Raw genomic sequence first — 13,860 nt, 5'->3', positions numbered from 1 at the left:
GTCCTCGGCCTGATTCTGTGCGGCTGCCAACTTGATTCTACAAAAAACTAATTCAAGAAGTTCATGTTTCAAAAAAATAAAAGTTAATTTTTCACACATCTTAGAAAAAGAAAAATGAAAATGACAATAAAAACATACAAAATGACAATAAAAAACAACTCAAATTACTCTTTAACTAAAGAAAAACACAATTTATTTTAAAATGACCAGAAAAAGTCACACAAACCCTTTGTTTGGAAGCAAATCCCGTTATTTGATCTGTTCATTTCATCATCGGAATGATCGATGTCCGATACTTGATTTTACAGATAAAATGTCGATAATATCGTGCATTACTAGATTTGATCATATATATATTCCCCCGACTCTAATATGTATTTTATTTCTAATGATTTCCAGATGAATTCAGAAAATGTTTGATATATTTGTGTTGTTTTGGTGAGGCGATGGAGGGGTGGGGCTTCACCTACAGTAGCCCCGCCCCCTTCAGTTACATACATGCAGTAACATAATCCTCATAGATCTCTGAGGCTCCACATGTGTCTCTAATGTAATAATAAACGTTCCGCAGTCACGATGCTGGTGCGCGCTGCCGCGTCTGAATAAAACACCGCGTGCATGTGACGTCATCATCATCAGCAGCGGCACCGTGAGCTGCTGGATCTTCTCGGTGATGCAGGCGGAGGCCACTGCACCTGCGGAGGATGACGCGACGATGGACGGTAGCACCGGACCTGGAGAGAGGACCGGGGGGAGCGGACCCAGTGAGGGCCAGCAGCAGGAGGAGACCGGGACCGGGACCGGGACTCAGCATCATCAACGATCCTCTGTAGCTTCCATAGTGCTCGGTGAGTTTATTCAGAACACTGCAGTCATACCAGGCTTTGTAACGTCTCTCACAGGCCTGTGCACAGCATTCGTGCGTGTGCATGTGAGTGTGCGCGTGTTTGGTCTTCAGGGCTTTGCAGGAGAAACACTTGAGTATCAGTTTATTATGAGTGAGCAGCAGCTATAACTTCTGCTCCTCTACAGGCAGTGCATTATGGGGGATTTTACTGCACAATAATCAGAGTTTGTTACTTCACTGCCTGGGCCTCGGTGTGTATTTCCTCACATTTAGCTCACTTTTCTATCTAAATCTAAATCTAAATGTTTCATCTAAATCTAAATGTTAAATCTTAATGTTAAATCTAAATCTAAATATTAAATCTAAATGTTAAATTTAAATCTAAATCTAAATGTTAAATCTAAATCTAAATGTTAAATCTAAATCTAATTGTTAAATCGGTCGCCAAGTGTAAAGCCGAAACATTTTGAACATTTAGCTCACACTTTCCTCACGTTTACCTAATTTTTCCTTCATTTGGGACAGAAATTCACAGCATGTTCTATAATATCATTGTTCAAAAATAAATCTAAATGTAGATGTTGAATGTAAATCTAAATGTTAATATTAAATGTAAATGTTAAATCTAAATGTTAAATTTGTCACCAAGTGTAAAGCCAACCTATTTTAAAACATTAAGCTCACAGAAATCCATGTAAAACAGCATGTTCCATCATATCATTGTTAAAAAATAAATGTAAATGTAAAATGTAAATTTAAATGTTAAATTTACATCTAAATGTTAAATGTAAATGTTAAATTGGCCGCTAAGTGTAAAGCCAACATATTTTAAACATTTAGCTCATAGAAATTCATGTAAAACAGCATGTTCTATATCATTGTTAAGAAATAAATCTAAATCTTAAATCTAAATGTAAATATTTAATGTGAATCTAAATGTTTAATGTGAATCTAAATGTTTAATGTTTAATGATAAGCAAACTGCTTCTCTCGTCTCCTTTTTCGGCATGTACAAAAAAAAAAAAAAAAGTGAATGTAACCATGTCGGAAATAAACTGAATAAATAAAAAAAAAAAAATGTGAATCTAAATGTTAAATCTAAATGTAAATGTTAAATGTCAATCTAAATGTTAAATCTAAATGTAAATGTTAAATGTAAATCCAAATGTTAAATCTAAATGTAAATGTAAATCTAAATGTTAAATAGGTCACCAACCGTAAAGCTAAACATTTAGAAATTGTGCAAAGGCCCCGCCCTTTTTTCTGTCATTTTTTTGTGTGTTTTCTTTTTATGAGTCTTTAAATCTCATGTTTATGTTGCTCTGAATTAATTAATTAATTAATTAATTAATTGATTAATGATTGAATGAATGAATGAATGAATGAATGAATGAATGAATGAATGAATTAATTAATAAATGATTGAATTAATGAATGAATGAATTAATTAATTAATTCATTCATTAATAAATGATTAAATGATTGATTGATTGATTGATTGATTGATTGATTGATTGATTGATTGAATGAATGAATGAATGAATGAATGAATGAATGAATGAATGACACAGAGGACAGAGTTTAGGAACTCGTTATGTCATAGACAATCAGAGCTCATCAGTAACATTCACTTTATCCAAACACACTCATGCATTACGTCATTATTAGTAAAGTGCTTCTTCTGCTCAGGAACTTCTAGGATTGATTTACTGATGGCGTCTCACATCATTTAAACAGAGTCAGGCTGGGATTCATTATAGAAATTAAAATGTAGATCCTCATGAAACGAGGAGTAAGTGGGTCAGAAAATGGATGGATGGAAAATTTAGATCTGGATTTAAAACAACTGACTATCATCTATGGCCTGTATTATGAAGCTGGATAATTATATCCTGGATTTATCTCAGTTAGCTTCACCTAACCAAACATTCTCTGTCAGAGAGCAGCTGTACTATGAAGCAGGATATAAATAGGTTCACTGAAGCCAGGTGATTTCAGGCTGCTACGTGTGCACTCCTGTGTTTTTCTGTGATTTTGTTTCCGTTATGTGTATTTTTGCACTTATTTTCTGTATTTTTGTTGCTATTTTTAATTTGTGTGATGCTTTTTGTTTCTCGTTTTGTAAGCAATTTTGTGTATTTTTTCTGTCCTTTTCTGTTTTTGTAGTCATTTTTTGTGTATTTTTGTTGTCATTTGTGTTTTTTTTGTTGCCATTCTTAATTTGTATGATTTTTTTAATTCTCATTTTGTATCTGTATAGTCATTTTGTGTATTCTTTCTGTTTTTGTAGTCTTTTTTTGTGTTTTTGAAGTCTTTTTGTATATTTTTGTTGTCATTACGTTTATCATTCTGTGATTTTTTTTGTGTTTTTCTGTGATTCTTTATGTTTTTGTTGTCATTATGTGTATTATTGCAGTTATCTTCTGCATTTTTGTTCTTGTTTTGAGTCTTTTTGTGTATTTTTGTTCCCATTTTGTTTGTTTTTGTTATTTTCAATTTTTATGTTGGTTTTTGTTCTTGTTTTGTATCTTTTTAGTCATTTTGTGTGTTTGGAGTCTTTTGTGCATTTTTGACGTAATTATGTGTATTATTCTCTCATTCTCTTGTGTTTTTTTGTGGTTTAATTACCATTTTGTGTGTTTTTAGATTTTCTTGTTTTGTATCTTTTTTTTTAGTAGTTTTGTGTATTTTGATAACATTCATGTTTTTCGTCGTCATTTTGTATATTTTTATTGCCATTTTGTGTGTTTTTGGGAGTCTTTTCATTGTGGTTTTGTGTGTTTTTGTTGTTGTTATGTGTATCATTCTGTGATTCTTTTTGTGTTTTTCTGCGATTTGGCATTTTTGGTGCCATTTTGTGTGTTTTTGCAGTTATTTTGTGTGTTTTTGTTCTTGTTTTGTATCTTTATTAGTCATTTTGTGTATTTTTGTTCTGGTTTTCTATTCTTTTGGAGTGATCTGTGCATTTTTGTTGCCATTATGTGCATTTATTCTGTCATTTTGTGTTTTTTTTTTGTTGCCATTTTGTGTTTTTCTAGTTATTTTGCATATAATTATTTTGTATCTTTTTAGTAATTTTGTGTATTTTTTTCTGTCCTTTTATGTTTTTGTTTTCATTTTGTGTCTTTTTGGAGTGACCTGTGCATGTTGTGTTCATTTTTTTGTGTTTTTGGAGTTATTTAGTGTATTTTTGTTATTTTTTTGTATCTTCTAGGAGTCATTTTGTGCATTTTTGTTGTGATTTTGTGTACTTTTGGATTGATTTTGTGCATTTACTTGTGAAGAACCGCCTGCAGACCAGTTTCCCCATGTCTGATATTCTGGTTGTGTGACTATAATGTGACAGCAGCTCTCTATGATGAGCGTGGTGAATGTGGGGGATGTGATATAATACACTGAGTGCTGATCACACCCCCAGTGTGACTGACAGTGAATAATTCAGTGAACAATGAGCAGAGCGGTGGTCATTCTGCCTACGTAACGTAACGAGCACACAGTGACATCACTGGGTCATAGTGATGGAGCAGTGGGATGAAAAGTGCTGATACAGGGATACACACACACACACACACACACACACACACACACACACACTCTCTATGAAGGCTTGGGTTATAATAAGCTTTGAGCTGCAGATTATCTATTTATGAGCAAAACAACAAGTTCTCACGGGTATTCATTACTGGCACGACAAAACCAAAAAAGAAGAGGTTTGAAGTCAAATCAAACTACTAGAATATACTATAGGAACACACACGCACACACACACACACACACATTTGATTCTAAAGTACCTTCTTCCATCATGTTTTCCTTCAGACAAACTGTTTGGGAAGCGACTCCTGCAGGCTCGTCATTACATCATGTCTAGAAAGTCGTGGTTGAAGATGGTTCCCACGGAGAACTGTGACATCCTGATGACGTTCCCAGGTAGAGAATCATTTTTTCTACATTTCTACTCAAAATTAATTACTCACATCAGGCAAAATAAGATGCCCTTCGTGTCCCTTTTGACTAATAATGTGTTGTGACGTTAAAATGAAGTTTTCAGTGAAGTTTTGAGTCATTAAGGATAGTATTTATTGTTAACTTTCCTGTTTTATCATCCTTTGATCCTAAAGAAAAATACTTTTGATAATCATGGTTTTTCTTACATTCTGAAAGTCTTTGGGTTAAAGCACCTAGTGTTAAACTCAAGGCCCGGGGGTTCAAATCTGGCCCTTTAGTGCATCCATTTTGGCCCGTAGGGAAAAGAAAAAATGATAGAGAAGCATGAATATAAATTAATATTTCAGTTGTAGATATCTTAGTCCCTCAAAATACACAAATTTAATTAAATTTAATGAAAATAAACTCTGAACCAGGGGTTCTTAACTTTGGGGTTGTGAGACACTGGGAAGGGGTCGCAAATACCTTCAAGAAACTAAGAATATTTTTTTTAGCTTGTTTTTGTTTGTTTTTTTTACCGTTTTTCTACAACTATACCAAACTTGGCTCACTTTTTCCTGCCTTATTATTACTCCAGTTTCTACTTCAAATTAATGGGTCCTCAGGCCCGGCTAGCTCAGTCGGTAGAGCATGAGACTCTTAATCTCAGGGTCGTGGGTTCGAGCCCCACGTTGGGCGCAGGACTTTTACGAACAAAATCTCTTGATGCAACAATATTTGCACGACTCACGATCTTCCCATCATTTCTAAAGTTCTGTAAACAACTCTTGTTTTTTTTAATTATTATTATTTCTTAATTAATTTAACAATTTTTTCTCAAATGAAATTAAAAATGTATCCCAAAATCAATACAAATCAATATAAATGCCGTTTCATTTTTAAACTTAAAATTGTTTAAAGAACTACATTTAGCAATTTTCCTCATATTATTTCACAACATTTCCCCAAAATGAAATAAAAAATTGGTCCCAAAATTTGTTTTTCTTCTTTGCACTTTATTAATAACGAGCTTTATTACGTTATTTTTTAAAGTTATTGTGTATTTGATTTAGTATATTTTTCCTGTCTTTTCTGTTTTTGGAGTCATTTTGTGTGTTTTTGTATTTTTTTTGGTTTCAAATGTGCTTTTTTGTTGCCATTTTGTGTATTATTCAGTCCTTTTGTGTGTTTTTTTGTCATTTAGTGTTTTCATGTTACCATTTTGAGTCATTTTGTGCATTTACGTTGGGGCAGTAAATTGCACATTTGAAGTTATTTTTATGAGATTTGAATAAGGTCACTTTTTCTACCAATTTAAAAAAAAAAAAAAAAAGAAAACTTGTTGTGAAGGGGGGCCCTGATAGTTTTTCATGCTTCAAAGGGGGCGACAGAAAAAGTCTGGGAACCAGTGATATAACAATAAAATAAAAATGTCTCCATATTTTGTCTAAATGTCTTTTCATTTGCAGACACCATAGACGACCACACTCTGCTGTGGCTCCTGAACCAGATCCGTGTTGGAATCCCACAGGTCAGCATCCAGGTCCGACAGCATAAACACACCCAGGCCCACGCCTTCTTCATCACCACCACCTTTGAGAAGTAAGACTGAAACTCACACTGTGAGTCACTGTGTGTTTGTGCAGAAACGTCAATAGTTCTTTACGTTTGATCTTTACTTTTATAAGTGTCTCTTAAGCCAAAAAAGCAGAATGTTCGCTACAAATACGACAAATTAAGGAGATTTTCTAGCTTAGCTTAGTTTAGCTTTGCTAAGTTTGATTTAGTTTAGCTTGGTAATCGTAGCTTTGCATGAATATGGGAAATTACAAACCTTGAATCTGGAATTCAAAGTGCTTCCTGTGAATTGTAAGGAAATAAATCAACATATTTCAAACTTAGCTGTTTTTGATCTGTTTAGCATTTTTTAAGCAATAGCATGCTTGCTAATCTATCAAAGCTAACGACCATATTTTCCGGGGCAAAGGACGCAATTTTTTTTATTATTATTAAATATATAGGGAGCGACTAATACGGTGGAGCAACCTATCCTTGGGTATATTTTTTCAGCTCGACTGAAAATATGATGCTAACTATCACAAAATAAACTCTGAGTCAAGGGTTCTCAACTTTGGGGTTGTGAGACACAGGTTTCCTGGGCCTGAGGTAGTAGGTCTTCATGCCCGGCTAGCTCAGTCGGTAGAGCATGAGACTCTTAATCTCAGGGTCGTGGGTTCGAGCCCCACGTTGGGCGCAGGACTTTTATGAACAAAAGCACTACTGAACTGAAAGAACCACAGAAATTGGTTAAAAAATTTGCAAATTATAGTGGGGAAAAAATTGATTTAGAAATGACAGAAATTGGGAACAATTAGTTTAAACTGGACAATAATGGGTGATGTGATTCCAGAATCTTTCCTGGTCCTGCACACACTCCCCTATGCAGGCCAGATACAATCGTACACTGATAACATTTGCCAAGGTCTCTTCTCAGAGACGCTGTCATTGTTATGCTTAGCGCTATCAGCAGCATATAAACAACTACAGATTCATTGGGACACACACACAGAAACCTCTGAATCTGCGTCTAAAGCCTCTTGAAGGCCAATGCACTGAACGATGATCAGTTCCTATGATTTACAGAGATCCCAAGAAACGGACGGAAAACGCAGAATTTACGTTCCCAATCAACGAAATCAATATGACCCAGCTTTTGTTTTGTATTATTGTTTTTTTTCTAGAAGGTGATACAAACCTTACAAATGGACCTACAGTATGTACTAGTGCGATTTATACTCTGAAACTATTACTAGTTACAGTTTAAAACCTGCTTTTGATCCTAACACCCATAATCCATCTAACATCTGTCATCCAGCTGTTGGTGCAGATTAGTGCTCCATCTCCATCAACCCAGTTAAAAGCTGTCCCCCCCCCATCTTAGTTTACTGCGAGGAGCGGAGCAGATGGGGATGCATAAGACGGTCAAACCTCACTACGGAGGTGGGATGAGACGTTTCTGCTGTGAGGAGGAAAACATCTATGAGAACATAGAGAGCGAGCTGTGCTTTTTCACCTCACAGGTTTATAAAATACACACATGATGTCATGTGACAGTTCTGTCTCTATGGTAACTTTACATCTGTTTCAGGAGCGCCAGAGCATCATTAAATACTGGCTGGACAACCTGAGAGCCAAACAGGGGGAGGAGCTTCATAACATTCACTTCCTGGAGGGACAGCCAATCAGTGCGTGCTCCATAAATCACTTCATAAACACCAGATTCAATTCAGTTCATTTCATCTTTATTTATATTGTGCCAATTGCAACAATATTTCATCACATAGCACTCATCAAAAAATAAAAACATTATTTTTGGAGTAATTTTGTGTATTTTTGTTGTTAATTAATGTATTTTTGTCATATTTTGGTGATTTTTTTTAATGTAATTGTGTATTTTTGATTTGATTGATTGGTTTTGTTGTTATTTTGAATACTTTTCTATATTTATGTATTTAATCTCTGTATTTTTGTTTGTCTTGTGTATTTTGCTGTCTTTTTGATCAGTTTCCTGTGATTTTCAGTGTTTTTGTAGTCAACTTGTGTGTTTTTGTATTCATATTTTTGAATTTTAACACATACGTAGTTGACCTCTGTATTTTTGGAGGATTTTTGTGTCATTTTTAACATTTTTCAGTATTTTTGTGAACTTTTTTTGTATTCATCGTCTATATTTTTGTAGTAATTTTGTATATTTCTGTCTTCAATTTGTGTATTTTTGTTGTCCTTTTGTCTATTTCTTTGGAATTTTGTGTGTTTTTTGGAGTCATTCTTGTGTATTTTCTTGTCGTTTTGTATATTTTTCTGTATTTCTGTTTATGTATGTTTTTTTAGAATCATTCTTGTGTATTTGTGTTGTCTTTTTGGCTATTGTATTTTCATGTAATTTTGGGATATTTTTGTTGTTATTTTGTATACGTTTCTGTATTTTTGTAGTTTACCTCTGTATTTTCTGAGGAATTTTGTGTACTTTTGTTGTCCTTTTGTCGATTATCTTGCAAGTTTATATGTTTTATGGAGTCGTTCTTGCATATGTTATTGTTTGTATATTTTTCTGTGTTTTTCTACACATCTTATGTGATTTTGGAATAACTTTGCCCTTTTGTTTGGTATTTTGTGTGTTTAATTATGGGGCCCCGGGCCACCAGTTGCACACGTCTGCACGAGACTTTAGTGCAGCCAATGAGGCTGAGAATAACAGTGAACCTCGTTCAGTTCCAGAGCTGGTGACTCGAGGCGTGATCCATCAGATGTTTCCTCTCCATGAGCAGAGGATCCTCAACCAGCTGATGACGTCCTGGGTCCAGGCCGTGTGTGAAAGGCAGCCTCTGGGTATACGCTAAAGTCCACCTCATCTCTCTATGATTCTCATCAGCTGCTGAGACATTAGTAGTCCAGTAGATATGTCAAAAAGATGTTCACTTCTGGAAGAAAGCATGCACACTTGTACAAGAGGGATTCTGAGTACACGGAATACATTTTTAATGGGATCTACACTGGAAAAACCAATGGTTCCCATTTAAAATCAATCAATACAAGATGGGAACCAATGGTTTAAGTACACATTTTGATGCTTTCTTCCAGAAGTGAACATCTTAGCCTAATATTGCTACATATCTGCCAGGATATAACATTTAGGGTGTTTTTATCTATTTTCTAGATAATATCTGTGACTATTTTGGAGTGAAGATCGGCATGTATTTTGCCTGGTTGGGTTTCTACACCAACTCCATGCTGTACCCTGCAGTCATTGGGTTCCTCCTGTGGATCCTGGCTGAGGCTGATCAGGTACTTCACATCACATCAGTAAAGTTAGCTAAAACATAAATGCTGACATGTGTTCTCTCCTGTTCCCATACAGACCAGTCAGGACATCTGCTGTGTTGTCTTCGCCCTTTTCAACGTTGTGTGGGCAACTTTGTTTCTGGAGCGCTGGAAGAGACGGGAGGCGGAGCTAGCGTACAGGTGGGGGACTTTGGACACGCCCGCTGAGTCCCTGGAGGAGCCGCGGCCACAGTTCAGGGTGAGCTTTGATGATGTAATGTAGCTACTTTGATTCAAAGGAATTCAAAGTGTTTCAATTTGCCATATTTTGTTGTAAAATGTCTTGTTGTGACTGCCCTCTATGGGTGGAAACCTGGCTATTACAATCACATTTTTTATTGGCTGAGAATAGAGGTTTGTGACGTCACCGTTTGCCCCGCCCCTTCAATAAAAACCACTTGTGGACTATCTTTAGGGAGTAGTTTGAATTGAAAGAATTGCAGATAAAAAGGATTAGTGAGTATTGAGAAGCTAGTTAGCATAGCATAGATTGTTCTTTGGAGACTTTATAGTATAGACTGGGCGTGGCTTAACTGCTACAGGAAGGAACGGCTTTTTCAACTTACTTTGTCATGTGCGCTTCCCGTTCCTTCAAAATAAAATGCCATGTTGTGTTTTACAGCCTGAGGCCGTTGAGTCTGATTACTTTTATTTTGAAGCCTGAGGACATTTCAGTCATCCATTTAGTCCCATCACCTGATACTTCACTTTGACACCTGACGATGTCCTAAAATTATAGAAATATTTCAGGCCCGGCTAGCTCAGTCGGTAGAGCATGAGACTCTTAATCTCAGGGTTGTGGGTTCGAGCCCCACGTTGGGCGGAAGCTTTTTGAACAAAACCCTCTTGAAACAACAGTCCAACAAATTGAAAGATGACCGTATCCTCCAATTTACAGGGATCACATAGAACCGATAGAAAACACAGAATTTACAACAAAATCATTATCACCTGTCCCCGATGTGACACGGAAATACCCTGTGTCAATTTAACTATATTTAACAAACTCATCTCAAAGTGCTGAACAAAATATAAAGTCCACAGTATGTAAGTCCATAGTAGTAAAGTCCAAGTATGTTTTTATTGTGTTTATTTTAATGACTGCCCTGTACAGTGTCCTTGGGTGTTTTGAAAGGCACTTTTAAATAAAATGTATTATTATTATTATTAAACCCAACAAGATCCACATGAACAAGCATTTAGCAACAGTGGGAAGAAAAAACTCCCTCTTTTTTATAGGAAGAAATCTCCAGCGGAACCAGGTCGATGTGTACATATCCATAGGTTATAGCAACCAAATTTCAGCCTGATCTGTTCACGAATAACAGAGGAGTAGTGATTTTAACTAGTGTACACAAGAAGATGAAGAAGAAGAAAGTGAGTCCGGTAGCTCAGCCTAAAAATGTCTAAAGAAGCTTTAATGATCAAAAGACAGAAATGACATCTCACAGATTCATTAATATTTCATTCTGTGCTCTGTGTGCAGGGGGTGAAGCGCTGCAGTCCTATAACAGGCTGTGAGGAGTTCTACTACCCCCCCTGGAAGAGGGCTCTGTTTCGTTGGCTGGTCAGTCTGCCTATCTGCCTCCTCTGCCTCTGCTTCGTCTTCCTCGCTATGCTGCTCTGTCTGGAGCTACAGGTTAGCATTAGCTCAGCAACAGCACTGTGTGATTGTGTGATAGTGTGAAGAACAAGTTACATGTGTTTGTGTCTCTGGCTTTACAGGAAGTGGTGATGGAGATCCAGGAGCTTCCTGGTATCACACGGTTCATCCCTAAGATCCTGCTGGCCATTACTGTAACTGTGTGTGATGAGGTCTATAAGAAGATAGCCTACTGGCTCAATGACATGGGTGAGAGACACACAAGAGGAGAAAATAGATCAAATGTCATTGTTTCTGCTCTGAAGGCCACTTTAATAACATTAATGTCATCATTTAGAATAATGACAAATCAGAGCATTGATACAGGAAATAACAAAGGCTGTGTGTGTTTTTCCTTCGTTATGTTGGGAGGGTTTTTTGTGGGGGGGGGTTGGAGTCATTTTCTGTACTGTATTTTGGTTGTTTTGTGTGTTTTTGGAGTCATTTTTGTGTATTTCTGTAACTTTTTCTATTTTTGTCAGTTCATGTGTTTTTGTGTGGTCCTTCTTTTGTCTTCTTTGTGTATTTTTGTTTTCAGATTTTGTTCTTAAAGTCATTTTTGTAGTTCACTTGTGATTTTTTGTAGTCATTTTACGTGTTATTTTGTGTATTTTTGTGTGTTTTTGTGTTTTTGTTGTCAGTTTTTAATCATAATTGTATGTGTTTTTAGAACTATTTTGTGTGTTTTTTGTATATTTCTGTTATTCTTTTTGTCATTTAATGTTTTTGTTTTTATTTTGTGAATTTTTGTCATTTCCTGTTTTCAGAATTTGTTCTTGGACTCATTCTTGTGTGTTTCTGTTGTCATTTTGAATATTTTTGTTTTCAGATTGTGTTCTTAAAGTATTTTTTTTATTGTTAATTTCTGAATTTTTGTTGTCATTTTGTGACTTTTTTAGGTCATTTTGTTGTTTTTTGTTGTCCATTTGTGTATTTTTGTCTTTTCAGATTCTTGTTTTCAGATTTTGGTCTTAAAGTCATTTTTGTTGTTCACTTGTGATTTTTTGTAGTCAATTTACGCGTCATTTTGTGTTTTTTTGTTGTCAGTTTGTTTTTGTTTTTAATCATAATTGTATGTGTTTTTGGAGCTATTTTGTGTATTTTCTTATGCCACTTTGTGTGTTTTTTGTATATTTCTCTTATTCTTTTTGTCATTTAATGTTTTTGTGGGGTCTTTTTGTGGTCAGTTTGTGTGTTTTTGTTTTTATTTTGTGAATTTTTGTTGTCATTTTGTGTATTTTTGTCATTTCCTGTTTTCAGAATTTGTTCTTGGACTCATTCTTGTGTGTTTCTGTTGTCATTTTGAATATTTTTGTAATTTTCGCATTTTTGTTTTCAGATTGTGTTTTTAAAGTAATTTTTTTATTATTCATTTCTGAATTTTTGTTGTCATTTTGTGACTTTTTAGGTCATTTTGTTTATTTTTGTTCTCCTTTTGTGAATTTTTGTCATTTTTGTGTTTTTGTATTCAGATTTTGTTCCTAAAGTCATTTTTGTTGTTCACTTGTGAATTTTTGTTGACATTTTGTGTGTTTTTCTCCGTCATTTTTGTGGTCAGATTTTCTTTTTGAGTCTATTTGTGTACTTTTGGCTGCCCGTTTGCCATATCTAATAAAGATAATAAATGATTTGGTGGATGTGCAATACCTATTTTGATTATTTCTCTTATTTTCTCTCTACGAACAGAGAACTACAGACTTCAGAGTGCCTACGAGAATAATCTCATCATCAAGATGGTTTTTGTAAGTCCTTCCTGGTTTCAACTGTTTCATACTAATAAATGACAGTGAATCTGCTTTTTCTGATTTCTTTACAGTTTGAGTTCATCAATTCTTACCTTAGTCTTTTCTACATCGGCTTCTACCTCAAGGACATGGAGCGTCTGAAGGAGGTAAAACATTCACAAACGTGGCAGAGCGTCACAGATGTTTAACATGAAGATATTTTTTTATCCAAAGTCAACTCACTGCTTTCTTAGCCTAACATCCATTGCATTTGGAATCATCTGAACTGATACTTTAGGAATAAAGTCGTAATAGTACCAAATAAAACTTGTAATATTATGAGAATAAAGTCCAAATATTATCAGGAAAAAACTTCATTCTTTATTCTTCATTTTTACTTTTGTTCTTTATCAAAAGTTTAACGGTACATGTAGGGAGATCGTTTTGCGATAGCTATGCATGCAGTGATGAAAGAAATAGCCCGGCTAGCTCAGTCGGTAGAGCATGAGACTCTTAATCTCAGGGTCGTGGGTTCGAGCCCCACGTTGGGCGCAAGCATTTTGAACAAACCCTCTTGAAGCAACAGTCCAATCCACTGAATGAAGACCATGTCTTCCAATTTACAGGAATCACATGAAACCAATGGAAAATGCAGAATATGTGACCCAGCCGCAATATGACACGAGAATGTCCCACATGCATGTTTTGGGACCATTTCACATGACACCCCCCCTTTTTTACAACTATATACACAAAATTAAAATACTTTAGAATGTTAAAAGTTGGACAAGGATCAGTCAACAGCGCTTCTAAATGCGGGCCTACACTGTGTGCGATTT

General features: G+C 35.3%; 1 protein-coding gene and 4 non-coding genes across 7 annotated transcripts in view; all 5 read left to right on the top strand.

Moving 5' to 3' along the window:
* Positions 1 to 503: 503 nt before the first annotated feature.
* ano8a (anoctamin 8a) overlaps positions 504 to 13,860 on the top strand; it is a 30,968-nt gene continuing 17,611 nt past the window's right edge. For all 3 annotated transcript variants that reach the window (XM_028473479.1, XM_028473480.1, XM_028473478.1), the window contains exons 1-12: positions 504 to 848; positions 4,667 to 4,777; positions 6,244 to 6,376; positions 7,716 to 7,854; positions 7,923 to 8,019; positions 9,047 to 9,163; positions 9,492 to 9,619; positions 9,693 to 9,854; positions 11,142 to 11,294; positions 11,381 to 11,507; positions 12,984 to 13,039; positions 13,114 to 13,188. In XM_028473479.1, the coding sequence (XP_028329280.1) occupies positions 674 to 848; positions 4,667 to 4,777; positions 6,244 to 6,376; positions 7,716 to 7,854; positions 7,923 to 8,019; positions 9,047 to 9,163; positions 9,492 to 9,619; positions 9,693 to 9,854; positions 11,142 to 11,294; positions 11,381 to 11,507; positions 12,984 to 13,039; positions 13,114 to 13,188 (1,473 nt within the window). In that variant the 5' untranslated portion in view covers positions 504 to 673. The remainder of the gene's footprint in view (positions 849 to 4,666; positions 4,778 to 6,243; positions 6,377 to 7,715; positions 7,855 to 7,922; positions 8,020 to 9,046; positions 9,164 to 9,491; positions 9,620 to 9,692; positions 9,855 to 11,141; positions 11,295 to 11,380; positions 11,508 to 12,983; positions 13,040 to 13,113; positions 13,189 to 13,860) is intronic.
* On the top strand, positions 5,401 to 5,473 carry trnak-cuu (transfer RNA lysine (anticodon CUU)). Its single transcript has one exon. It is a non-coding gene; the product is annotated as a tRNA-Lys (tRNA).
* Positions 6,956 to 7,028, top strand: trnak-cuu (transfer RNA lysine (anticodon CUU)). Its single transcript has one exon. It is a non-coding gene; the product is annotated as a tRNA-Lys (tRNA).
* Positions 10,406 to 10,478, top strand: trnak-cuu (transfer RNA lysine (anticodon CUU)). Its single transcript has one exon. It is a non-coding gene; the product is annotated as a tRNA-Lys (tRNA).
* Positions 13,501 to 13,573, top strand: trnak-cuu (transfer RNA lysine (anticodon CUU)). The gene has a single exon. It is a non-coding gene; the product is annotated as a tRNA-Lys (tRNA).

The sequence above is a fragment of the Gouania willdenowi genome, chromosome 17 (assembly GCF_900634775.1).
Source record: "Gouania willdenowi chromosome 17, fGouWil2.1, whole genome shotgun sequence".
Lineage (NCBI taxonomy): Eukaryota > Metazoa > Chordata > Actinopteri > Blenniiformes > Gobiesocidae > Gouania > Gouania willdenowi.
The sequence above is the reverse complement of the archived record's forward strand: the minus strand, read 5'-3'. Positions and strand labels throughout refer to the sequence as shown.